A 25,308-nucleotide genomic window follows, 5' to 3' on the forward strand; every position below is an offset into this window, starting at 1 on the left:
TTGGCATTTTAATCCAGATTTTTAAGACCCTGGACGGGTTTATGACAATGAATTCCACGGCCTCTGCTCACATCAGGTCGTGTTAACCAAGCAGGCAGCAGGTTTATTAGGAGTCCTTCAGCAGCTGCACCCGCCTGCAGGTCCACTGCCGATCACAGATGACCGTATGCTGCCCCGGCAGGTTCCACACAGCCAATCCCCACTGCTTTGCATTGTGTACATCGTAGAATTTGGGTAAATATTATAGTAATGTGAAAATTGTGAAAGGAAACCACATCCATTTCACAGAGTGCTTAGTCTGCAAAATGGTGTGGGACTTGCCGCTACTTCTGTACCTTCTCTGAAGTCTCCTCAGGTCGCCTGGAACTGCAGAACCCTCGGTCCCTCCTCCGAAAGCAAAGCTACAATGCACAGTGCCAACGGCTGCAAGAATACAATCACTCAGAAAGATGACACTGTGTATAGGAAAGATCATGCTGCTGGACGGAGAACAGCGCTTCTCAAGCGAACTGGCTGAGGTAGGACTCATTTGAAGAAACAAACTATGAAGCATTGCCTGCACCATCAACACCAACCTCCCTCCCCTTTACGGGCCGAGCTGTACCACACAGCTAAGCTAGAGATTAACTGCTCCTGGAACTTGTGCTCATTCCTTCCTTCCTTCCTTCCTTCCTTCCAGCTATACAATGGCACTGCTGCCCCAAGTTCAGCACCGTCATTTGCTCGACCTTCCAGGGAGGAACGCTGCCACAAAGCCAGCCGCTCAAAAGAGCGGATCAGAGGGCTTTCTCTGGGCAGGGCATGGTTTGTGGCATCTCTGCTGCTGGAGATCTGATGGAAATCAAGAAACTACTGCATTAAGGCAGGCATCTGACTCGCTTTCTCTGGAAAACTTGCAGTCGTCGAGAACACCAACGTTTCTCACATTTTAACGTACGAAAGGGCTGTTTCTGAGGGTCTCTTGAAAGCAGACTACATTGTTAGAAACTGCACCTGGGTTCAAGAACGCGCATACTTTGATTTCTACCTCATGGAGTTTCCTGCTGTATAAGCCTCCCAAGACACGAGATCCTGAAGCTCGCAGACGGCCGCCGGGCTGCGCCGACTGCAAAGCCCGGCCACAAACGCCCACGCATCCTCCACCCCGCCAGGGCGGGAGCAGTTCCTGCGCACAGCCCGGGAGGCCCCAGCAGCGCTCCTGCTGCCTCGCCAGTGCCGCAACGCGCAGAACCGAACCTGTGCAGATGTGCACAGCAGCCACCTCCGGAACGCGCTGGGGCTGAAGCGTAACGGGCCGCGGTGCGGATACCAAAAGAGACGTCCCCCTCCCAGCGCTGTCTGCCCGCAGCGCCCAGGGTGGCGAGGCGAGGGGCAGCGCATGCAGCCGGAGCGGGCTCAGCGGGAGCGACCCGCCTCCAGCCCACCCACCGGCCAGCTGCGAAAGACTTTTCAAAAAAACCCGTATTATTTCATTTCATGTAATGACTATGAAAAGCGATTCAGCACGTTTTACTTTCTGAATAATCTACAGCCATTAAAAGATGACTCTTAAAAGATTCTTGTGGTTTTGCAATTACACTTTCTATATTTTTTAATGTGACTTCTGCTCGGTTTCCACTTCTTTATCTCTCTGCATTTCAATCCTGTCATTTCAGTTACTGTTAATTAAATATAGCCCCGAGTATTCTTACTGTTCTCTTACTCCTCTAAAACATGTTTGTGCAATTAACCCCTCCCCCAACATGCTCGCTTTTCACCCTTATCGTAGTTAATCTTCAGGGCACGTTCCCAAATAATTTCTGAGGTTAAAAGATTGATTTTGACTAAAGAATTCCTCACAAATTTTATACAAATGAATTCATGTGAAAAGTATCGATACAGATTGCAAGAAGTTTGTTATTCTAATTTCACTTATCTGGGATAATCAAGTTCTCAGATATCTAACTGCCCATTAACTGGATGAATTTCACTTGCAATGACACCAGATACACCTGTTGTCTTTCAAAGGCAATCGATAGTGCTAATAATGAAAGTGTAATTCACTTAGTAAGGAAGAAAGACCATCCTCAGCAAAAAGAGAAGCAGTGTACTTCATTAAGAAATGTTACCCTGGAAAACCCATTTTGTATTAAAAATTAGGAATAAACTATAGCAGTAATGACTAGTGGTAATTTTAAACTAGGTATCAGCATACAGTCTTTCTAGTGGTGTAGATTTGCACTATTTTCTCTGTATTGACATCTTAATCTGGGAACACAAAGTAAACTGGCTGTGGTTTGCTGGTTTTAGTTCTGACATAGGTGGCGTTTTTTAGTTATTAAACAAATAATCATTGGGTCTCTTGCACTTTTTTTTTATATTGCTGTCTATAGGAAGCATTTAAAAATCCCTAAGCTCTGAAAGTCTGCTGTGGATTCTTCTCAAGCATTCAGCATTGCTCTAACAGAAGTGAACGCCACCAACTTAACCAGAAGACAATTAGGTCAAAACTTTCCATTTTGTTGTAGCTGGTTAAAAAAAATTAAATGTGTAAACATGTGTGTTAAAAAGAGTCACTTTTTCTGAAGTAGTAATCTTTAATTATAATTTATATTAAATACGATATTTATTTGAAAATCTTTTTACTTACAGATTATGTGCTATACCTTTTTTGAAAGATAACAGTAGTTGTGTTTTTTTTTTTTTTTTTTTTTTTTTTTTAATAGCGACTAAATACCTTCTATAATTAAGAATTTGACTTTGGCTTTGTCTGTGGAACCATCCCTAACATCTTAAAAGCACAAGTAATTTAGATACATACAACATGAATTTTGTAGAGCAGACAAGGCAGCTAATGTGTAATTCTAGTTCTACATATTCCATTTGAACTTCTTAAGAAAAAAACTGTCCTTCTAGAGAAACCGTGAAAGCTGCAGGTTATCTTAATGCTTGCTTGTGTGGAAAATACTTCAGGAAAATAGCCTGCACTTAAATGCTTTGGATACCTTCTCTACAGAGTCCTTTCTCTACTTAATGGCTTTCCTAAAGAAGGAAGTAACTTGGAAAGGCTCCCAGTACGACACCTCTCTCACTTGGGACATGAGCTGTGCTTAGTAGGTCAGTAATTAAGCTTCCTCGTTTAACAAAATCAAACGAGGGAGCGACTAAAACCTGAAAGAGGAACTGTTTAAAGAAAGTGAAATCTCTGCTTTTTTCTATCCTCTCATATTTTTCAATCCCCTAAAACCTTCATAGACAAATCAGTCCCGTATTGAGTGAAGCAGAGAGCAGATGTATGCAGCACCCAACAAAACCACCTTGTTTTGACAGAAATGGAGCTCCTTCATGTGCTAGAGCTGCAAATCATTTATTATTTCTGCACTTTCTGTCTGCACCAAGCAGGTTCATGGGTTACAAGCTAAACCTGTGAGGCCAGGAGTGCGCGCACAGACACTTGCCACAACGCCGCTGACAGACCGCGCACCCAGAGGCTTCTGTAATTCACGTACTTTTAATTTTCTGACTGTACTTATACATTTACACAGTTTGGGTCCATCTTATGAATTCTACAAGATCTTATTTAAAACTGTTATCAGCAGATGATAAAAAAGCCTGTAATAAAACAACTGTCAGGAGTCAGTAACAAAATACCCATCCCAGAACTGACTGCGTATGCGGGAGAATCACACCAGGGGAAAACCTACCCTCAGTAGAGCTTTAGTGCAACTACCTCGGGATTCACTTCTCCCAGTGAACCTATACTTCTATGCTAATAGTTTACCTGCCAGTAACCAAAATAAGTGATTTTGTATTCACAAAACATACCACTGCATAAATAAAAATCCAGCCGATATCCTCAATTCCGGTCACTTACCAGTTATTCTAGTCTTGCCCTCTTCAGGAAAATAATCTGTATTATAGTTCTCTGCTGTTTCTAGTCACAACTTACCTGTTACAAGCTCTTTTATTTCAGCATCGACAGATTTTCTCAACAGGCGTAAAAGGGCAGGTATCCCACCAACGTTCTTCATAGCTATTTTGTTTTCATCAGTAGACTTCCCGTAAACAAGGTTTCTCAGCGCGCCGCAAGCGTTCTTCTGAACCTCCAGGACTCTGTGATCCAAGAGGTCCACCAGGTGCTTGATTCCTCCCAGCCGACACACCTACCAAGGGGAACAGCGGCAACATCAGCACCCTGTGATTTCACCCATTTCACTCTACAGACTTAAAAAGCCTTTTATTTTTATAAAAACAGTACATTTCACTCTACTTCAAGAAGAAATATTGTTGGTACGTTGTAGTAACTTGATTGTTTCACTGCACTGCAAATTCCTGCGAGCCGCTCCCACCCTTGTTGAAAAGGCTCATGGGCACTTTCAGTCATTTGCTGCGTTCCCAGAAGCAGCGTTACTGCTGAAGTTTAGTTTCCCAGTAACGCAGTTTTTAAAGTAATTTCCTATACCTTGGAATATCTTTGTAGGGAATACTAGAATTAAGAAGTTGCAAAGGTTTAAATGCCAACTGTTACACTTGGCTACACGCACACACCCCCCAATCAGATCAAATAAGCATTTAACTAGTCCTACCGGCATGTCTAAAGTTGTTTTTAAAAGGAAGGTCTGATCTGCAGAAATTTCATAAAACAAAAAGAAATGTTTATATTGTTTGCTTTAAGCCAGTTAGTTGCATTTCTTCATTATATATTTTTTTAAAAAAATTAACATCATGTTTTGAGATCTCATTTCCATGCAGTACTTTTTGTTCCAAATAACTTACAGAAGTGATAAAAGATTCAAGTATTTTAGTTTTGTAATATTTACTAAATAAAAAGTATTTTAAAGAGATAACTAAACAGTATTACTTAACATTAATTTTAAATGAAAAATCACCACCAAAAGGCTACCAAGATATTTTCTATGAACAGTTTTAAAAAATACTTTGCAATATAAGACTGATCCATTATAACCTATTGTTATTTTAGCACAACATAGTAACTTTTGTGCCATACTCTCCGTGGAAACGCCTACTGAACTGACATTGGCATAGGAGCTCTTTAAAACCCCTATGCCTGCAGCGGCTAAACCGCCGCTGCCTGAGGAGGAGAGCCCGTGGAGAAAGGGAAGTCGCGCCAGCATTCCCGAGCGCTCTGCTTACGCGGGATGTGCTCCTGGGCCAAATGGTCCGATGTAATACACAGCAGTCCTAAGCGTTCTCTAGTTCAGCACTAAAAGCACTTTTAGAGGCCCCTCTTCTACTCTAACCCATACAAGAATTAGTTTGGCAAGCCACGAGGCTATTTGAAACACGTTCATGTGTACAAGTTTTCATGGATTTCTGGCTCAAAAGGTTCAGTGTCTTCCATTGGCCGTAACACAAGGAGAAAAAAATTATCCTCAATGAAAATGTAACCGAGACCCAGCCAAATCATTTTAAGTCGATACTTTGAAAACCAGAACCTTCTCTCTATTACATTCTTGAAAATTGCATTGGATATCAAAGCAGTTAATATCCTCGTGTACGCCTTAGACCAGCCAAGTTGAAGAGACTTGGGGAAAAAGCTATGGAAATGCAAGGCCTATGGGATTTTTACCTGTCAAACCACCTCTTAAGCAGAATAAAAGGAATAAAATGAAAGACTGGTGACTTGGAAATTTTTTATACCCCTGTTTAAAATGTGTATTTTTCAAAAGAAAACCTATATTTACGCACCTAGATACAACTACCATGTAAGTTATCAATCTAGGGGACACAAAGTTCAGCGATGATCAATTAGACAAGCCACTGCTATGCCAAAAGCCACCAGCAATCTGTATCTAATAGCTTTCACTGGACTTTAACGTTACTCACCTGGCAAGATTTCCGTAGTTAGGAAATGAACATTACCTTACAGATTAGTTATTTGATACAGACTACATTGAAAGCATATACTGTAGGATGCTATAGAAAAATAATTAGAGAGCTGTTCTTTTTCAAAGCAAATCATTCTGATTTCTGTTACTAAATAATGAAACAACAAATGACTATTCATACTCTTCAGTTAAATCTCCCTCTGCTGGAACTGCTGGAAAGGGTCCAGCAAAGGGCTACAGAGATGATGAGGGGACTGGAGCATCTTTCTGATGAGGAGAGGCTGAGGGCCGTGGGGCTGTTCAGTCTGGAGAAGAGACGACTGAGGGGGGATCTTATCAATGCTTATCAATCCTTAAAGGGTGGGTGCCGGGGGGTGGGAACAGTCTGTCTTCGGTGGTGCCCAGTGACAGGACAAGAGGGAACGGGCACAAAAGCATAGGAAGTTCCATTTTAACACGAGGAGGAACTTCTTTACTTTGAGGGTGGCAGAGCACTGGCACAGCTGCCCAGAGAAGGGGGGGAGTCTCCCACTCTGGAGCCATTCCAAACCCGCCTGGACGTGTCCTGTGCCACTGCTGGAGGTGCTCCTGCTCAGGCAGGGGGTGGCACTGGGGAAGCTCCAGAGAGCCCTGCCAACCCCCACCAGTCTGGATTCCGGGATTCCTATATGTCAGTACAGCACATCAAACACTACATCTACACTACACATCCATAACACAGACATGAGTTGTGAATGACAAAATAGCTTCATCATTTTTTCAACCTGTACTCAAAACTTGATGAGATACAGTTTTTGCATACATAATTCAAAATAAAACTGGACTAGAAATCCATTCTTTAAATTTGTAATTTGCTGAGTCGCTAACTATTTTAAACTGTAGCAGCTGTTACAAGTTTGAACAGGCATTTCAAATTCTAACTAAAAACCCCACAATTCTTGTAAAACGATACACTCATGAACTAATATAACAGTATTGTACGCATTTACATATAGATATTCATTACATGGAAGTGTAATGAAGTACATTCATTACTTAGGCAGCAATGACGTAGTAAGAACGCCGAGGGCAATGAAGAAGGATTTCAGGGCCTTGGGATGACTGGGTAAGGGATCGAGAGCCCAAGTCTTGTTTTCTTCTATCCCTCCAGTTGCGGGGAATGATGAGGGGGTCGACAGGCAGAGCCAGCAGGGCAATGACTGGCTCCGAACTTGGTGCTACCGGCAGGGTTTTGGGTTCTTTGGTCCCGGCCTGATTTACAGAACACCAGGCCTGCTGGCAGCAGATAGGAAAAGCCTGTCTCGCAGGGGGACAAGGATTCTAGGACTGGAGTGAGAAGGGCTCACTGAAAGAGCTTTAAAACTAGGGGGATGGGCACGTAACTGGGCTCGATAGAGGCACCTGGGGGTAGCAGCTCAGCACTGGGAGGCAGAGTGCTGGTATTTTTGAGGACTGAAAGGCCCACCACCCCTCAAGGGCAAAAACTACACACTCATTGGCTTTTCTGAAATGCCTGTACACCAACACGTGTAGCATGGGGAATAAACAGGAGGAGTTAGAGATCTGTGTGCGGTCACAGGGCCATGATCTCATTGCAATTACTGAGACGTGGTGGGATGGCTCACATGACTGGAACACTGTCATGGAGGGCTATGTTCTCTTTAGGAAAGATAGGCCAGCGAGGCGAGGTGGCGGAGTCGCTCTTTGTGACAGAGCAACTGGAATGTATCGAGCTCTCCCTGGGAGCAGACCAAGAGCAAGTTGAGAGCTTGTGGGTCTTAAGGGGCAGGGTAACAGGAGAGACACTGCTGTGGGTGTCTGTTACAGGCCACCTGATCAGGATGAGGAAGTTGACGAGGCCTTCTACAGACAGGTGAGAATCGCCTCACAATCACAGGCCTTGGTTCTCATGGGGGACTTCAACTACCCTGACATCTGCTGGGAAGGCCACACAGCTGGGCACGTACAGTCCAGGAGGTTCCTCCAGTGCCTTGATGATAACTTGTTGGCTCAGGTGGTGGAGGAGCCCACCAGGAGAGGTGTACTACTGGGCCTAGTACTGACAAACAAAGAGGGACTGGTGGAGGATGCTAAGGTTGGGGGCAGACTGGGCTGCAGCGATCATGAGAAGATTGAGTTCAGGATTAAGTGCAGCATACACAAAATGACAAGTACGGTTGAAACAAATTTCAGGAGGGCTAACTTTGATTCCTTCAAGGAATTGCTTGGACAAATCCCATGGGAGAGGGCTCTAGAGGGTAAGGGGGGGTCAAGAGAGCTGGCTGCTATTTAAGCATCACTTCCTCCAAGCTCAGGATCAGTGCATCCCAAAGAGATCAGGCAAGGGAAGGAGATCTGCATGGCTGAGCCAGGACCTTCTGAAAAAGCTCAGGTGGAAGAAGATGCTCACTGCTTGGGAAGAGTATAAGAATGCTGTCAGGGTATGCAGGGAGGAAACAAGGAAAGCCAAGGCAGCCTTGGAATTGAACCTGGCAAAGGGATGTCAAGGCCAACAGGAAGGGTTTCTTTAAGTATATAGGAGACAAAAGGAAAACTAGGGAAAATGTGGGCCCGCTGTTGAATGAGACAGGTGCTGTGGTGACAGATGATGCAGAGAAGGCGGAGTTGCTGAATGCATTCTTTGCTTCTATCTTCACTGCTCGGGCCAGTCCTCATGAGACCCCGAGTTTGTGGGTAACAGAGAAAGTCTGGGGGAAGCAAGACTTTCCCTTGGTTGATGAGGAACAAGTTAGAGATCGGTTAGATAAACTGGACATCCACAAGTCCTTGGGGCCTGATGGGATGCACCCTCGAGTGCTGAGGGAGCTGGGGGAAGTCATTGCTTGGCCACTCTCCATCATCTTTGAAAGGTCCTGGAGGACAGCTGAGGTGCCTGAGGACTGGAGGAAAGCCAATGTCACTCCAGTCTTCAAAAAGGGCAAGAAGGATGACCTGGGAAACTACAGGCCTGTCAGCCTCACCTCCATCCCTGGAAAGATGATGGAACAGCTTGTTCTGGATGTCATCTCAAAGCACCTGGATGAAAAGAAGGCTATCAGACGTAGTCAACACGGATTCACCAAGGGGAAGTCACGTCTGACTAATCTGATAGCCTTCTATGATGGGGTGACTGGATGGGTGGATGAAGGGAGGGCAGTGGATGTTGTCTACCTTGACTTCGGCAAGGCCTTCGACACTGTCTCCCACATCATCTTCATAGGCAAGCTTAGGAAGCGTGGGTTAGATGAATGGACAGTGGGGTGGATTGAGAACTGGCTGACACATAGAGCTCAGGGGGTTGTGGTTAGTGCTGCAGTCTAGTTGGAGGCCAGTAATGAGTGGTGTCCCTCAGGGGTCAGTACTGGGTCCAGTCCTGTTCAATATATTTATCAATGACCTGGATGAAGGGATAGAGTGTCCCATCAGCAAGTTTGCTGATGACACTAAACTGGTAGGAGTGGCTGACACACCAGAAGGCTGTGCCGCCTTACAGCGTGACCTGGACAGGCTGGAGAGTTGGGCAGAGAGAAACCTAATGAAATTCAACAAGGGTAAATGTAGGGTACTGCATCTGGGGAGGAATAACCCCGTGCATCAGTACAGGTTGGGGGCTGACCTCCTGGAGAGCAGCTCTGTGGAAAGGGACCTGGGAGTGCTGGTGGCCAACAGGATGCCCATGAGCCAGCAATGTGCCCTGGTGGCCAAGAGGGCCAATGGCATCCTGGGGTGCATCAAGCAGAGTGTGGCCAGCAGGGCGAGGGAGGTCATCCTCCCCTTCTGCTCTGCCCTGGGGAGGCACACCTGGAGCACTGTGTCCAGTTGTGGGCTCCCCAGCTCAAGAAAGACAGGGAACTGCTGGAGAGGGTCCAGCAAAGGGCTATGAAGATGATTAGGGGATTAGAACATCTCTCCTATGAGGAAAGGCTGAGGGACTTGGGGCTTTTTAGTCTAGAGAAAAGAAGATTGAGGGGGGATCTTACTAATGCTTATAAATACTTAAGGGACGGGTGCCAGGGGGATGGGAACAGTCTTTTTTCAGTGGTGCCCAGTGACAGGACAAGAGGTAACAGGCACAAACTTGAACATAGGAAGTTCCATTTTAACATGAGAAGGAACTTCTTTACTTTGAGGGTGGCAGAGCATTGGCACAGCTGCCCAGAGAGGGGGGGTAGTCTCCCACTCTGGAGCCATTCCAAACCTGCCTGGACGTGTCCTGTGCCACTGCTGGAGGTGACCCTGCTCTGGCAGGGAGGTTGGACTAGATCTCCAGAGGCCCCTTCCAACCCTGACCATTCTGTGATTCTGTGAAGCGTAATTTATTAATTCTACGTCGTTTTGTAATTTAAATGGTAAAGATTGCCTCCCCCCAAGTGGTTTCTTATGCTTACCATCAGGTTTTAGCAATGCAAGCATTCTAGTTTATGTTGCTAGTCTTTTAACATCCTGAATAATCTAGCAAATTAATCTGATCTTTACCACAGCAATAAAATAATAAATTTAAATAACGAATGAAAATACAAAAGCAGCCCTCAAATAAGAGTAGAGCAATAAGGCTCTACTCAATTTGGCACTGAAGTAATTGTGTTCCTCTCCTATTCCACCCGGTTTCTTGTGCTGGCCTCTGCTCTGACAGGAACACGCGTCGCAGCTTCCCTACTGCCACCAAAACCCTCGTGTGTCCCAAATACGGATCCGCCTCGAGGGACAGCTGCTCCTCGAGGCACCGAGTGCCTCCTCAGGGCACGCCAACAGAAGGCTTGCTTTCCCAAAAGCCCGCACCAGCCTTGTCTCCCAGAAGCCAGACAACTGCATTCTTTCTCTCATAGTATTCGAAGGATTTCCAACAGCTGATTATTCCTATTCAAAAAAATAACTGCACCAGTACATAAATTTTCTCTGTTTGAAAAGGAGAAATTTTGTGTTCCAAAATTCCCCGCACTAAGTGGAAGGCCGTCTACATTTAGTTGTCTTCTGACTGCTGTAGCACATCTTGTTGTCTATATCGAAAGACAACCTTTTTCTTTGGGTAAGGTTTCATGAGCTTGATTATATGGTATAATATGTCTATAATCCTTTATTACCTGAACTGATTTTAAAACATATCAAATATTTCTAATGCTAAGTAGGGTAAACAATTGAGACACCACACACGACAAGTATTAGAGCCACATTCAAATTCTGCTTAAACTTTGGCATGTTTCCTTTGGTTTTGTGTACTTTTGAAAAAATTAAAGCAGACATTCCATAATTTCTAAAACAAATTCTGTAATAATGAAAATGGAAATAGTGAAGAAACACGAGCTCTCCTGTAAATAAACATCTGCAGGCAAATATCCCAAGAATTCCTAAATAAGCTCTCATATCCCTTATAAAATACCGAGACTACCTATAAATCTGTCTACATCTGTTACCACTGCGATCTTTACCGGAACATCAAAACCACCACCATCTTTTCGTCTGCCTTCCAGCAACAATGAATTATGTTGGGCTATCTTCTTATAAAAGTTGCACCAACATTTTATTAACAGAAATAACGCTTATACTGAAAATAACAGATAATACGCACATGACAAATGAAAAAGCAAATTCCTTCAGATCAATAGCTCATAGCCGCTCTGCAAAAAGAGCAGCTCTTCAAACGCAAACGGTTTCTAGAAATTTCAATGATATTCTGAATTTTCACTCAGATGTATCCTTCTTCCACATCAACTTGACATAAACACTACCCTCTATATATTTCTAGGGTTGGATTTCTTTCCTTTGCTTGACAGTTCACCCATTCCCAGCGATCCCTTAAATATCTACATCAAAGCCAGTGGGAAGCCTGCCAGAATTCTTGTTTTCCTTAGTCTCCAGTCATCAACAGGTTACGCAAAAACAGGCTCTGGTAAATACACTTTACAGTTCTGCTCAGTTACACAACTTGAATGTAAAATATTTTCATACAATTTCCACGCAGCCTCTTATGTCAGGGAAAGAGAGAGTGTGTGTGTGTGTGTGTGTGTGTGTGTAAAATCACACACACCTAGGTACTTCAGTATTATCATACATCGGGTACAAACAAACACAAAAGGCTCCAAAATACGGTGATACGATGAAGAAACCAAGAAGAGGCAGGAGGTCTAGTTTTCCCTATACGGTTTCCCCAGGAAGAGCAACACACCCACACAGTACCTCCGTTTTCACTTTGTTATCCCCGAAGCAGAGGTGCTGAAGGTAGGCAGCCGCGTTCGCCTGCACCGACGGGAACTGGTGCTGCAGCATGTGAATGACTTCAGGCAGTTCTGGATCTCGCCAAGCAAACTCCCTGCGTTACATGAACACATTCAAGAGAAGGCATTAGTTATAAAAGTATGTTTATTCACTGACTAGAATTACTAGAGCATCTTAAGTGGTTTTCAACAATTCCGTTTCTGTTCTGGAATGTCAGGGCTGGGAGGAAACACAGGTACGTTAGAGTAACTGAGTCACATCACCTGTTAGTCTTCTGGTTGGAAAAGGATGGTTTACATCCTATGTTCTCCAGTTAGCTTGGCTGTTGATCACACAAATAAATATATAGTAAAATTATACCAACCCAAACACTGAAGCCTACATAAATCTCCCCAAACTTAAATATATAATGCAACAGACACCCACTTAACAATGCTGCTCAGGGACATCCCTTCCACACAACATTTTTTTTCTCAGTGCTCAGTGTTCATCCTAGTCTGAAGTCAGTTATACAGCAACAAAAGCTGCGCAGCCTGAAATTTCATCAACGTGATCAGATGTAGGAAGTTTGCACATAATTTGAGTTATTCGGGGATTGTAAACTTAAAATCATTAAAATCAAATCTTCATTAAACAAAACGATTTTCTGCAGACAAATCCTGGAAAAGTCATTAAACATATGAAACCAATTCACAGATTTAGAAATATACCCATTAGTATTTGCTGGGCTATTTCCCTTCTGTACAGGAAGACTGAGGGGAAGAAAAAAAAAAAGTAGTATCTAAGTTTTCCCATGCTCAAAAATCCAAGTAAATTTAAAAAGAAAATTTTTATTTTTGAGACTGCAGGATAGGGCCAAACTAGAAAATAACTGGATCACGCTATAAGCCTTCTGGAACACAGGAAGCCCCGAAGATTTCAGTGTGAGACTCTGGTCTGACCACAGCTAGTAGCTATTGTTTTTCAGAGTTTATTTGGTGCCCTGCTGTTCCCTAGGAAAGACTCCCAAGGCATCACTGCAGTCCGTATCCTCCAGTATGAGGTGCTCCACTTTCAGTCGTTTCTAAACCAGTGGAGCGTGAAATGCGCTTTCAGGACAAGGAGTGTCCAGAAGCTGCCTCAATGAACTGGCAACGCGAGGGTGGACTGGAACTTCCAGCCATGCCATAGCCACGCTGAAGACAGACAGTACCATAAATCCCCCCGAGCTCTGCATGGTTCTCATATTCCCATTTTCCAATACAAGGTTTTAATGAATAGTGTCTCTACTAAATTGTGATAATATTAGACTTGTCACGTGCCCGCACTGGGTACATATATTTACAACATCAAACTAGTAACTATTTTAAAAATATGGATGTGTATTGGCTTTCAAAATGGTGTATTTATATATCATTTTTAAACTTACATTGTTCTGAAATTTAAGCAGGCTGCTCACAAAAAATTCGTTCAAATAAATTGGGTATGTACTTTCTAATTTTCAAACTCTGATTCCCCTTCCCACAAAGAGAAAACTTACTACAATATTACAGGTTGCTCTGCAGAGTTACACGAAAATATTTGGAATAATCCAGTCAATTCTTATTAAATTTGTAAGCATTTCCTGTAATAACTTCTACATGAAAATAAACATGGAAGAAAAATGCAATAATAACTAAATCCATAAAAGGTGCTCCTTCTTACTGTAGCAAGTAGACTGCATTTATTACTTAGGTTATAAATGGATAGAGCTCAATACCTAAATGAGTCATGATTGTTTAAACAATGTAAAACTGGAATGTGCACAACCAAGTGCCATGTATATTTTCAAGGCATGTGTTTAAAATCTTATTATGGCAAATATGTATGATTCTTTAAAGCACAAACAGACTTGCCTGGGGTCTTTCTGAATGCTGTCGATGGATGGGGATCGCGTGGTCCCATCGTCGGCGGGCGTTGCGTGCTGCAGCCTGTTATAACTGGACTCCGACAGGCGATACTGCATTGACCTGTAGGGTTCCGCATAGGTAGCTGTTGTGTTCAGGGCATAATTATTTCTTTGGTATGTGAGTGTGCTACGCTGACTGGATGATCTTTGCAGATTTCCGACTCCTAGTATAAAATCAGTATGAAAACAAACTCGGTAACGTATGTCTATTGAAGAGAAGAGGCAATACATGGTTAAAGCGTAACCCAAAACCCCCAAACCATCAGTCTTAAAAAAGCATACCGTGCTCAATGTTGAAAGATATTGCTATCGCCAGATTTAAGGGAGCAACTACCCAGGGAAGACAGAGGGGTTGGTTACAGAACTAAAGGTCTGGTGGAATCAGGCTTATGCCTCAGCTTGCCTCAAAAAGTATTTGAAGTAACTAGTGTATCTTGTGCCTTTAAGCAGAAATCAGGATAGAAAATGTTTTCAAAGTTTTATAATAAAATTCAATTACTAACAGTCACATCATTTCCCAATTGTACTAAAAAGGAAAAATAAGTAAACAAAAATGTATGTAGTTTAGATGGTATTTGCCTTTTGCCAAGTACACGTACATTTTCCCTGACAAAAAGCTAACAAGCATGATTCCAACCATCAAGCTCATCATTTCAAAACCAGGAACACATATCTTTCGGAATTAACAGAGCTGTTGCGGTAACTTTTGCTTTTCCAAGGTACGCGCTAGTAGGTAGACAATTCCAGTTTCTAGTTACGTTTCCTCACTGGCCCATCCTGACAAGCTTGTTTACGCTAGGTTGCAGAAGACAGGAGAACTGCAAAAACCGTTGCCTCCTTCACCATTCCACACCCTTCGCATTTCAGTTACATTAAAAAAAAAACCCAAAAACATTAAAAAGCAATTTTCAAATGTGTGAAAATGTGACATATGAGTCGGATATTTCCCTATAAGTATTTCCAGAGAGTTACTTAGTTAAATGAATAATATTTTGGGAGTTTTTGGAAATTACTCCACTATACAAATTATCTCTCTTTACAGAAAATCTGTTCTAACACTAATCTAATGCCTACGCGCTTCATAATATATGAGTAGCAATTCTATGAAATACCACAGAAATATTTCAGTTTCAATATTCAATCTTCAGATATAGTATTTTAACATTAGCCTTTGCTGAGAAGTTGGGTAAAACCAGCATTTTTACTGTGAAAGCTGTGGTAGGTAATTTAAGTGCACAAGCTATCATTTTACTCTATCGATGAATAAAAAAAAATATGAACAAACTCAATTCGTAAGAGAATGATGCATGGGGAATGCAAGAGGAAGCAATAAATGTTTTGTGTCATGAAATACACTTTGCTTGGATCTACCTGCGTGTGCAATATCAAACAGAAAATATTGGGACCAAAGCTGACACTGATATACAGCCCCAAGTATTTCTTGCAAGCACCACAAAAGCTTTATAATTCCTGCTGGTTATTTAAGTCCTTCAAACCTAATTTCTGCCTCCATTAATTTATAACACCTAGTTTTTTCTCTTTAAACTGGCATTATATATCTCATATTCGTTGTCATATGTGCCCCAGGCTCCAGAAAAACTCCAGTAAGTAAATTAACATGACTCTGGGACACAGTCCGTGAAGAGTCTGGAAGTCCCTCACCCACCTGACCCCGTGCGGTACAGCGCAGACTGGGACCCCTGGTGCAGCTCAATCGTCCCGTGGTTCGGACTACGGTACACCGGACTGTAGTAAGTTCTGCCTTCATAGATAGGGGTGATGTGCAAGTCCGGAGATACGGTTGATCGCAGCTCTTGTCCTAGCTGACTGTGTTGACTGGCGTATGAACTCCTCAGGCCTGAAACCCAGAAGAGGGAAATATGTACACAGCCCGTATCAATTAAAAATAATAAAGCTGTCATGCTTGAATCTTTCTTCTTTTAGCCAAGAAAAGGTGTTAGCTATATCTACGGTTATGAAGATTTATTCACTAAACTTCTTTCCGTTATTAAATGATCCATACTGAAAGATTCATTGACAAAGCGGCATTTCTTTGACGTACAGTTTTGTCCATACACTGACAACTTCAAGTTTTCCAACTCAATTTTTTTTTGGTAGCATTTACAATTAAAAGTCTGAAACATCCAGAGTAAAAGCTAAGTCAGCATGTGCAGTTCACAGACGCAGCGATGAGGAGGGAAGCTGTGACCCTGACAGCAACGCAGCTGTGAAACAGGGCACAGCCTGATGGGGGGTCACAATCTTGGAAGTGAAACGGTACGTAGCAGTGAGAGCAAAAGTTCTCCTGGTAGAGGCAGCAGAGATTTAAGGCTGCGGAGACAAGTCTTTATAAAGGTTTAAACAGCCCTTGATGTGTGTGTATACATAAACTGCTATGCTGCAGCTGTACGAGAATCTCTTTTTTCACGCCGCCTTTCAGCTGCCCCTCTAGAGTTCCTTTTAATTCTCCCCTGCCTCATTTAACGTAGCTTCCTCAGCAGCGGACCTCCTGCTACCGCTTTTGCAGGGATAGATCCAAGTACATTCTTGGCAGAGGTGCAGAACAGCAGTTCGAACAGCGCTGCACAAGCTCAGACTTCTCCATGTGAAGGTTCCCCCCGTATGCTCCACGCAAACTTCATTCACGTTGCCGAGAATGTCCTCCCGTGCATTCCAGCGTGCTGCTGTATTTCTGTAACCGGCATTGACGTATGTTTCCCCTTACTATTGCACTAACTGAATTAACAACCAATCTCCTGTTAAATTCACCGCTGCAGTTCTGATTAGGAGGTTGGCGGTACAGTCTTAATGCTGCATTTCTTCTTTTTCAGCCCTTGAATGTTTTTCGCCATACAGCACCACCCCTCCCATTGATTATCTAACGCACGCTTTGGATGGATTTTGCTTCCCGGTGTTGGCGTTGTACGAACTAGCTGCCCTTCACCAGCCTTCGCAGCTATGTTTAATGCTTTCCTTTAAAGCATCCCAGTTCCCCTATTTTATAAATTATACTTCCAGAGTCTATGGAGAAGCACTAATAAACTAAACTGGGTAGAGGAAAAATAGAATTTAGTTAATCCTGAGAGTTCATCGTTTCCTACTTCAGTTTTGTCAGGTTCTGTACTGCTCTTTAACTGAGGGTACAGAGCTTTTGCAACAGGATGCAGCACCCAAAGGAGAAGCTCTTCTGCACTCAGCAGTTTCTCACCTACCCTTACTCTTAAGATTCTTTTGGAAGCATTTCAGATTTGCTGGATGTCAGTATTCCTCTCTGATCTCCCACACTTCTGCATCAGCTCTTTCACCGCCCTACACGCTCCTGACAGCCTCCTTGGCCGAACCTTTAGCTAGCTAAGTGCTAAACAAGCCTCAGATGCTCTTCTTAAGCCACACCCATACTTATTTTCAAACTCTGTTTACTTCTAGATTATATAATTGCTACATAATACTTTTGCCACCTACAAAATATTTTGAATATTACACTACCAGAAAAATTCTCTTTAATTTTGAAAAAAAATTATTTTTAAGGTCTGTATTCCAGTCTTTTGAATTTTTACTTCCTTTGAAACAATTATACAATACTTCTTCCGCCTCTGAGATCCACCTTGCCATGGGGTCGTCTTCCACTCGCTGACTTTTCTTTACTGCGTCTTACAATGGCCCAAACCTCCCCTTCACCCCTTTTGAACTCACTCCTGTTCCTTCCGTTGTTGGCATTCTTTGCTTAGTCTGTGATTTCACCAGTTTTGTTCTTTTAATTAAATTCTTCGAAGTAAAGATGACCATACACACTTCCCATTATATTGCAGCATAGAAGCGGGACAATCGCATCCACCCCACTCGGTCTCAGACCAGCATTCCTCGTGCTTCCCTGCCGAGACTGCTAACCTAACTTCTTCCATCTTACAACATAATTTATTGTCATCTTTCTTGCCTAAAATTGTATGCAGAGTTTATCTACAACACTTACCCACTACATCAAATCATAAATGGTTAACAGAGTTAGAAAAAAGTTAGCAAATAAGTATGTAACATATGGATGGTATAGCCGAGGCAAACACATTTTTAAATGTTCAGTCGTTCAAATTCAAGTGAGACATAAAACCAGCATAATTTTTGGGTTTAAAAGATATTTTAAAAACTACTTTATAAAATTAATACTGTTTTGTTCACTTTGGCATTACCGTTGTAGGCACTATAGCTTTAGCAGCAAGCAAAGCAACCGAATACGCAAGCGAACTATGCAAAGGTAACGACATGATGGAGATTACAGAAAAACTTCAAAATCCAATTAAGCAGTGATGTGTAACCAAATGTATCCTGCATTTGAATATTTTTTCCCCCCTCAAATCACAGATCTGCTCTATCAGTGCCTGCAAGGAAACCCTTGGGGGTCTCACAGGTCATGACTAAGAAAACACGTCTACAGGTGGTGACAACAGAGGGACTTCACCAAGGCCAAGCCGGCGCCTGGGCCCGTGGGCAACGCAGAGCAGGCAGTTGGACCTGCGCCTCCCAGATGACAACGCTGTCTCCTGGGAAGACTCTGTTCTTATCAACACTTCAATTTTCCCAGAACACACACCACACGGATGCCCTCCTGAGAGACTGTCAGCACAGAAGGAAGAGAGGACCTGACCTTATCACCATCCTCTCCTTCGGCTTGCACAGCGGGGCAGAGTTTTGGGCTGTACTAAAGGCTGCTGCTATCACAACGGTCACCCTACATTTAAGCTGAAGTACTTTGAGATAGTCTAGAAATTTTAAGGAAAAAAAGACTGAAATCCAGTGGTACCAAGTCACGTATTTTAAGAACAAACTACCCCTAAACCTAGTTCCAGCCTAGTATCTTTTACTTTGTGTATAACCTGCACATACGTTTAAATGTACTTTATCTTTGAAAATACTGAAATGCCTCTGTTTGGAAGACTCAGAATATCATTTAGTTACTTAAAACATACGATTTACTTTAATGCATGGCTAGCAATCTAGTAATTAAAGAGAAAGACAGTATTCACTGTGAACTTAGGGTACGATTGACTCACAGTGTTTGAGGTCAGTATTTACAGCTGATTTGATACATCCATCACAATTATGTCCTGGTGCTACAATGTTTCATCCACAAACGGACTACGGCATTCCGGGTTTTCTACAGCTGTAGGTTCGTTCCAAGTTTTAAGCTGTGTCTTTACCTTTTTACTAACCTGTAAGGCTGTCTGGACGCGGAGGGACCATTCTCTCATATATATCATACTGCTGTCCATACTGTTCAATATCGTGGATTGTTCTTTGCAGTGTCGTTCCCAAATGCTGTGGAACTGCAGTCATGCCAGAATGCTTCGGGGAAGAAGATCCCAGCTGAGTTTGGGATGGAGAAGCTACTCTGGTTTGTACATCAGTCAGGGCAAGAGGAGAGCCAACTCTGACTGAAGCTTGGTACTGGGAAGAGCCGCCACTGGGATTTGCCGTCTGTCTGGAGGTAACCGAGCCGATCCGCCGCACAGCCGTCGGGGAGGCAGGTCTCTGTGCGGCATACGGGGATGCTGCCCGCTGTGCTGGCAGGGTAGTGGATGAGTATGCATGAGAAGTAAGAGATCTTTGCTCAGTGACCGATGGAGAACCATACCCGCTACCCAGAGACGCTCGCAGAGACCCCCTCGAAGGGGAAACCCCTGTGGTGACCACGTAAGAGGGAGACTGTGCCCTGGATGGGACTGAACTGACACGTCTCATGACTCGGTTGGTAGCAATATTTACTGAAGGCTGTTTAAAAACAAAAACATTTATTAGTTTTATCATTTGGGACTTGTAGTGGATACTTTTCTCCCATAAGACAGAGAAGTCAACAAGAAATGCGCACAACTTAACAACACATAAAAGCAGCTGAAGAGTAGCTCTTATGCTAAAAGTAATTCCTTCAAGTTTTCCTATAAAATAACTTTTTTCCTAACCAGTATTTCTTAATATATAAATTGGCAATTTAACATAAAAAAAAAAAAAATCTGTTCCTCATTCTTATTTGGCTTTCTATGTTAATATGCACCTACGCTTTCTTTCCTCACTACTCTACCACTTTGGAAATTCAGGAGCAGTAATGCACGGAGTCCTAGTACAAGCTAATAAAGTGGTGTCCGTTACTGTCTTAGTCTCATTCTGATTAATGAAAAAGGAGGCGGAAAAGGCCAGAAACAGCACAAGGTACAGGAACACAAATACCATCTTCCTTTAAGCACTACGCTTACATACAGGCTAAATCGTAGGCGGCTTTCCCCAATATCACAACTGAATGTTAAGCAAGTGATACTTTCTTGACATCCTATTAGCAGCATACTCTGCAGTCAGGAGTCCCCGGAAGTTTTACTTCATTTCAGCTGCAGTGAACAAACCGGATTACGTGCATGCTGATTTCAGCTATGTCTGCTGCAAGCCATTTCTGCTTTTTAACCAGGGAAGGTGTTAAATAAAAGTGTGATTTAATAGCATTAATTCCAGCCTATACTAAGGTAGGTCCAGCTCTACAATTATTGTCTTATAAAACTGTGTTACAGACAGCGCACAGACAGAGATAAAGTGTCCTATTTTGAGCATACCTGGACTGATGTCTGCCCTTCAGCTCGCGAGCTTCTCACCAAATGGTTATTAGTGGTTCCAATCAGGGAATGCTGCTGTCTGTTTTCCGATTTGCTCAAGTTTTGGCTGTTATGGAAACTGCTTACTTCCTGGTAACCACTGTCAGAGTAAGAATTCATTTGTGTTGAACTTCTTGAGTTACCTACAGACCCTGCAGATATGAAGCCCGCATAAGAACAAAAGCATTGAACAAACTTCACAAAAATAAAATATTATGTAACTTTGTTATTTGTTGCATTAATAATTGTATTACATTTTTATACAGCCAATACAGAAATATATTCTAATATTTAAAATGCACACAACAGACCCTCACTTTCATGGAGAGATGTCTGCTCTGGTGAGTAGAGGTTCCCTTGTTCTGGGTCTGTCCTAATGTCATAGGCGTTGGTGTGAACACTCTCTGACACTCGGGGTTTGTTTACACCGGTGGTTGGAGGATCTGAAAGAATAAATTAATTAGATAAACCCGATGTTTCATATGTAAGTTTCCTGAAAACTCAATAACCATAGTTTTCTTACACACACTAATGAAGAACTGACTTCCAACATAAACAGTCTACTGGTAGACGGGTATCATCTACCAAACTCAATGTAAAGAACGTTAATACTAACGGCTGAGAATCTTGCTTCCTCTAGTTTTGATGTAGTTCTACAATTCTAATTTTTCAAATGTACGTTCCAACCTATTTTAATGAAAAGTGTAGCTGATTCCCTAGTAAGTAGACTTTGCAGAGCAGAAACATTGTGCAACTGTGCCGTAGCGAGAGGGCAGCTATCGCTTCTCAAAGTCCTATTGCCTCAAGAGCTTCATAAGTAAAAGGCTGAGTTGAATTTCATCCCTGCTTGTGTACCATCAACAGAAGTTACTGCAAATTTTATACATTTTTTACTTCATATACTACTGTCCAAATGTTTATTTTTAACAACGCTTGAGCTAACTTCAGTTCAAAGACTCTCAGCTGAACTGTACTGCCAAAGGGCAGTGTCATCATACCTAAGAGAAAGTGAAGGAGACATCACAACGCTACTATGAGAAAGGAAAAAGTTAAACACAGTCTGAAAAAAAGATAAAGATAAGGACACAAAACAACAAGAAAAACTGAATCAAAATTATTTTGACAGAAACATTAAGCATTCAATTGCCAACATGTTACACGCTGATGAGGAACAGGCGTCAGAGACGCAGGAGGAAACGTGGGTTACGTTTAGAGGTAACGGCAGATACGCAAGTTCTTGCTGAAGAAATGTATGAATGAGCCTCGAGTGGAAACCAAAAGAAACATGCTAAGAAGCACCAGTCTAGTACACACTCCTGCGACTGCTTCGCGACCAAAGTGGCGAGTTGTGGACAGCGCAGCCTGCTAAGTGCTCTGTGAAAATGAATATAGCAGCACGGTACAGAAAGAGGCAACACACAGAAGTGTCATTACACTGCCATAAACTCCATCATCATCCCTAGAAACGACACAGAGAACCAACACCGAAATAACCCAGTCACAGCTCCTGTTACACTAACTCAGAAGCAGATCATAACAGACACCGGTGGGCATTATATGTTCTTCAGAATAAAGGACTTGTGGGGACCGGGACATTTAAATTACTCTCTCATTACATTTAACTTCAATATTTCAATCTTCAGCCTTTTTCGTTTAAATGATACAAGGCCCTGTTATTTTAGTTACTTGATATTACATGATACTAAACCGATGTCAAACTGACAAATAATCGATTTTGGGAGACGCGCAGGAAGACTGAAGTTCAATTGTGCAGTGCCGGACAGATGTTGCTAAGACAGAGGTCTGAACCAAAACCTCACTCGCCTCACACATCTGCCACCAAGCAAATGCTTTCACAGCACTAAAAAATAAAGATTGTTTAGGCTCTCTAACAAAGGCAAGAATGCACAATAAAATGAATTGTTGTCTTTCTATCTTCCTCTGCTACTATAAATCATGAGGAGAGTGCCCTAAATAAAATAATAGTCTTTTCATAAATTGCTGCTGATCTAATATTCTATTTAAAGCATCTGCAAAACAACATCATTTTATATTTCTGTTAAAAACTCTGTATAATTCTACTGCATAAAGAAATTTGAGCTACGGTCACATCTTATCATCTGCTGACGTTTTTTGATATAAACTACTATCTGCAGTCAGGAAAAAAGGTGATTTAAGGGAAGGTTTTCATTCACCTTTAACTTCAGTATTTTCAGATCGCAGTCGGTAAAGCATCACCTAGTGACACTTCTTCAAAATAAAGCTCAAGAGTGAATCTGTAAGTAAAACCTACAATCATGCTATAATCACAACAGAAATGTAAACGGTAAAGGAAGTGTATATCAGAAAATTTTAAGCAAAACAAAAAAATTTTTTTAAAACATGCTCATTACAAGCAATTCCCCCAGAAAAGCCCTACTCGAGATACACAGAGATGCAAGAAACATACATCTAGATTTATATTAAGGCATGGAGTATTTAAATAGAAATACGATTTTTTTGCCAGATGTTAAGTGACTTCTTAGGGATGCGCACAGGAGATTTCTAAAGAAAAGAAACACACAAATGGGAGGAGAGAATTAAAGGATAAAATAAAATATGAACTGGAGAGATGTAAAAAAGAAAGAGAGGAACTAATAGAAAGTCAAGGAGAAAAAACAAACAATAGACAAAGAGTAAGTTACAGGAAAAACTGAGGAGGAAATAAAGAAATGGAATGCAACTGGACGAGATAAATCAGTAAAACAATGCCCAAGATCTGTCAGGTCTCTTTACCAGTTGTGAACTGTCACTGGAACATTATAGAGCCAGGGGAAATGATACATTTAAAAAAAAAAAACAACCAAACAAAAATAATTTTCACATTGAAAGAATAAGTCAAACTAATTTATCGACTACGTGAAAAATCAAATTTGACTTCTGTTTACATTGTTAAAAGGATACCTGCAAAGCACCACCATGACTACCAAAACTGAAATGCCAAGACAAGGCAGCTGTTGAGAATATCGGAGTGAAAAGAAAGGAAAAAGCTGAGGTGTGCCTCACCTCAGCTGGGGCAATACCACGGTGGCAACTGAAACCATGTAAGTACAATTATACACAAGTTTAAGAGCTTAGTTTCTAAATAAAACAAAAAACAGGAAGGGAAGGGAAGGGAAGGGAAAGTAGATAGTTTGAGAGACTTATTTACCTAAAATAGTCACAATTAATCATAATGATAAATATGCTTGAGTGAACAAGCAGATAACTGATGCGTTATTCTCTACGGCAGAAACTGGATAGCTCTGAAAACTGCGTGCATCCCTATGTAAAGATATGATCTTAACACCGCGCAGAACCTGGTTAATAGAACTTTTAGCAAGCCACCGAAAATTCTAACTGCATTCTGATTACGTTACGCCGGTTTTGCTCAATATGCCATTTTGTCAAGAGTACACGACTGAATCGGAGCAACACAATCCAGTGCAAAAAGCAACTCGCAGGGAGCCAAGGTCCCATTTCTGGTGCTGCCGCGTGGTTTCGACACGGTGGCTTCTGCACACACACTTCATCGCTCTAGAGAGATGACAGCTGTTCAGAAGATTGACTACTCAATATTTTAACTGATGCAAAAGCCCTACCTGGTTAAATGCTCTGATCTGTGCAGGACACATTGGATTATTGGAACAGACACTTGGAACGTTACTTTGAACGTACAGTCCCATCCATTCCACCTACTACACTCCAGAGTAGATGCAGAAGTACTACAAGACAAATGCTGCTTGCTTAGGAAATAAAGTTCAAGTTATTCCGAGATACAAAAATAGAAAAAGCACTCTCAGAAAAACCTTCACTTATTGGAGATTTTCTCAGTTAAGTAAGAATATCTGTAGAAAGAAAATCGGTTTTCAAGCTTAAAACATACTGTATTTTTTCATGATCCTTACCTGCCAAGGTAGAAGTGTTTTTGAATTAATTGCAAAGGAGACCCAACACACAAGACTTTTCTTACGGCCATATCTCACACAGAAATCCCAAGGCACAAAAAGGTGCAAGCAAAGCAGCTGCCACTACCTCTAAGCCCAACCAACCTTCTACAGCAACAGAGGAACACACAAGGCTCCACGTTTGACAGAAGACATTAACATTATACTTTAGAAAAGGCACTTGAAAAAGACATGTAGCATTGCCGCTAATGTTCAAAACAAGCAATGAATGCCAAGAAAATAAAGATTTTGGGGCTTAAAGCAAAATGTACACATAAAAGATAATACCTGATGATCTCCAAGGAAATGACTTCTCAGTAGAGCTGCAGAAAGAAAAAAAAATATCACAAAAAAGAACCACATGGATAGTTTGTATTTAATTTTTATTTTTTCAACCAAAGCATACAAAATCGTACAAACCCAAAACCCCAGCAGATAAAGTTGCAATAGCCCATGTGAATGACACTCTGCAGCACTTTACACCTGACACGGACACCTGCGCTCATCCCCCGGAACTCCCTGTAACCCACCGCCCGGCAAACTATCAAGCAGCGTAACCTATCTGCAGCAGGACCGGTACGAGCACCACTTGAGACAGGCGCTTCCTACGCCGGGGGTAAGGACACACACGGCCGAGTCCCGAGCAAGCACTGTCACTCGAAGGCGCTGGGCCGGTGGGAAGCGAGCCGCTCCGCAGACGGGGCGTTCGCCGTGCGTGGCTCTGCCAAAGGACATTTGGGAACCGC

The 25,308-nt window shown here is 42.3% G+C and overlaps 1 protein-coding gene across 1 annotated transcript in view; it reads right to left on the reverse strand.

Annotated features, from left to right (window-relative positions):
- PKP4 (plakophilin 4) overlaps positions 1–25,308 on the reverse strand; it is a 73,115-nt gene that overhangs the window by 21,550 nt on the left and 26,257 nt on the right. Inside the window, exons 3-10 of the mRNA XM_082483955.1 lie at positions 24,851–24,885; positions 20,909–21,040; positions 20,559–20,749; positions 19,173–19,731; positions 15,635–15,826; positions 13,916–14,132; positions 12,003–12,135; positions 3,929–4,142 (exon numbers count right to left, since the gene is read on the reverse strand). Coding sequence (XP_082340081.1) covers positions 3,929–4,142; positions 12,003–12,135; positions 13,916–14,132; positions 15,635–15,826; positions 19,173–19,731; positions 20,559–20,749; positions 20,909–21,040; positions 24,851–24,885 — 1,673 coding nt within the window. The remainder of the gene's footprint in view (positions 1–3,928; positions 4,143–12,002; positions 12,136–13,915; positions 14,133–15,634; positions 15,827–19,172; positions 19,732–20,558; positions 20,750–20,908; positions 21,041–24,850; positions 24,886–25,308) is intronic.

The sequence above is a fragment of the Vanellus vanellus genome (assembly GCF_965231255.1).
Source record: "Vanellus vanellus genome assembly, chromosome: 5".
Taxonomy (NCBI): domain Eukaryota; kingdom Metazoa; phylum Chordata; class Aves; order Charadriiformes; family Charadriidae; genus Vanellus; species Vanellus vanellus.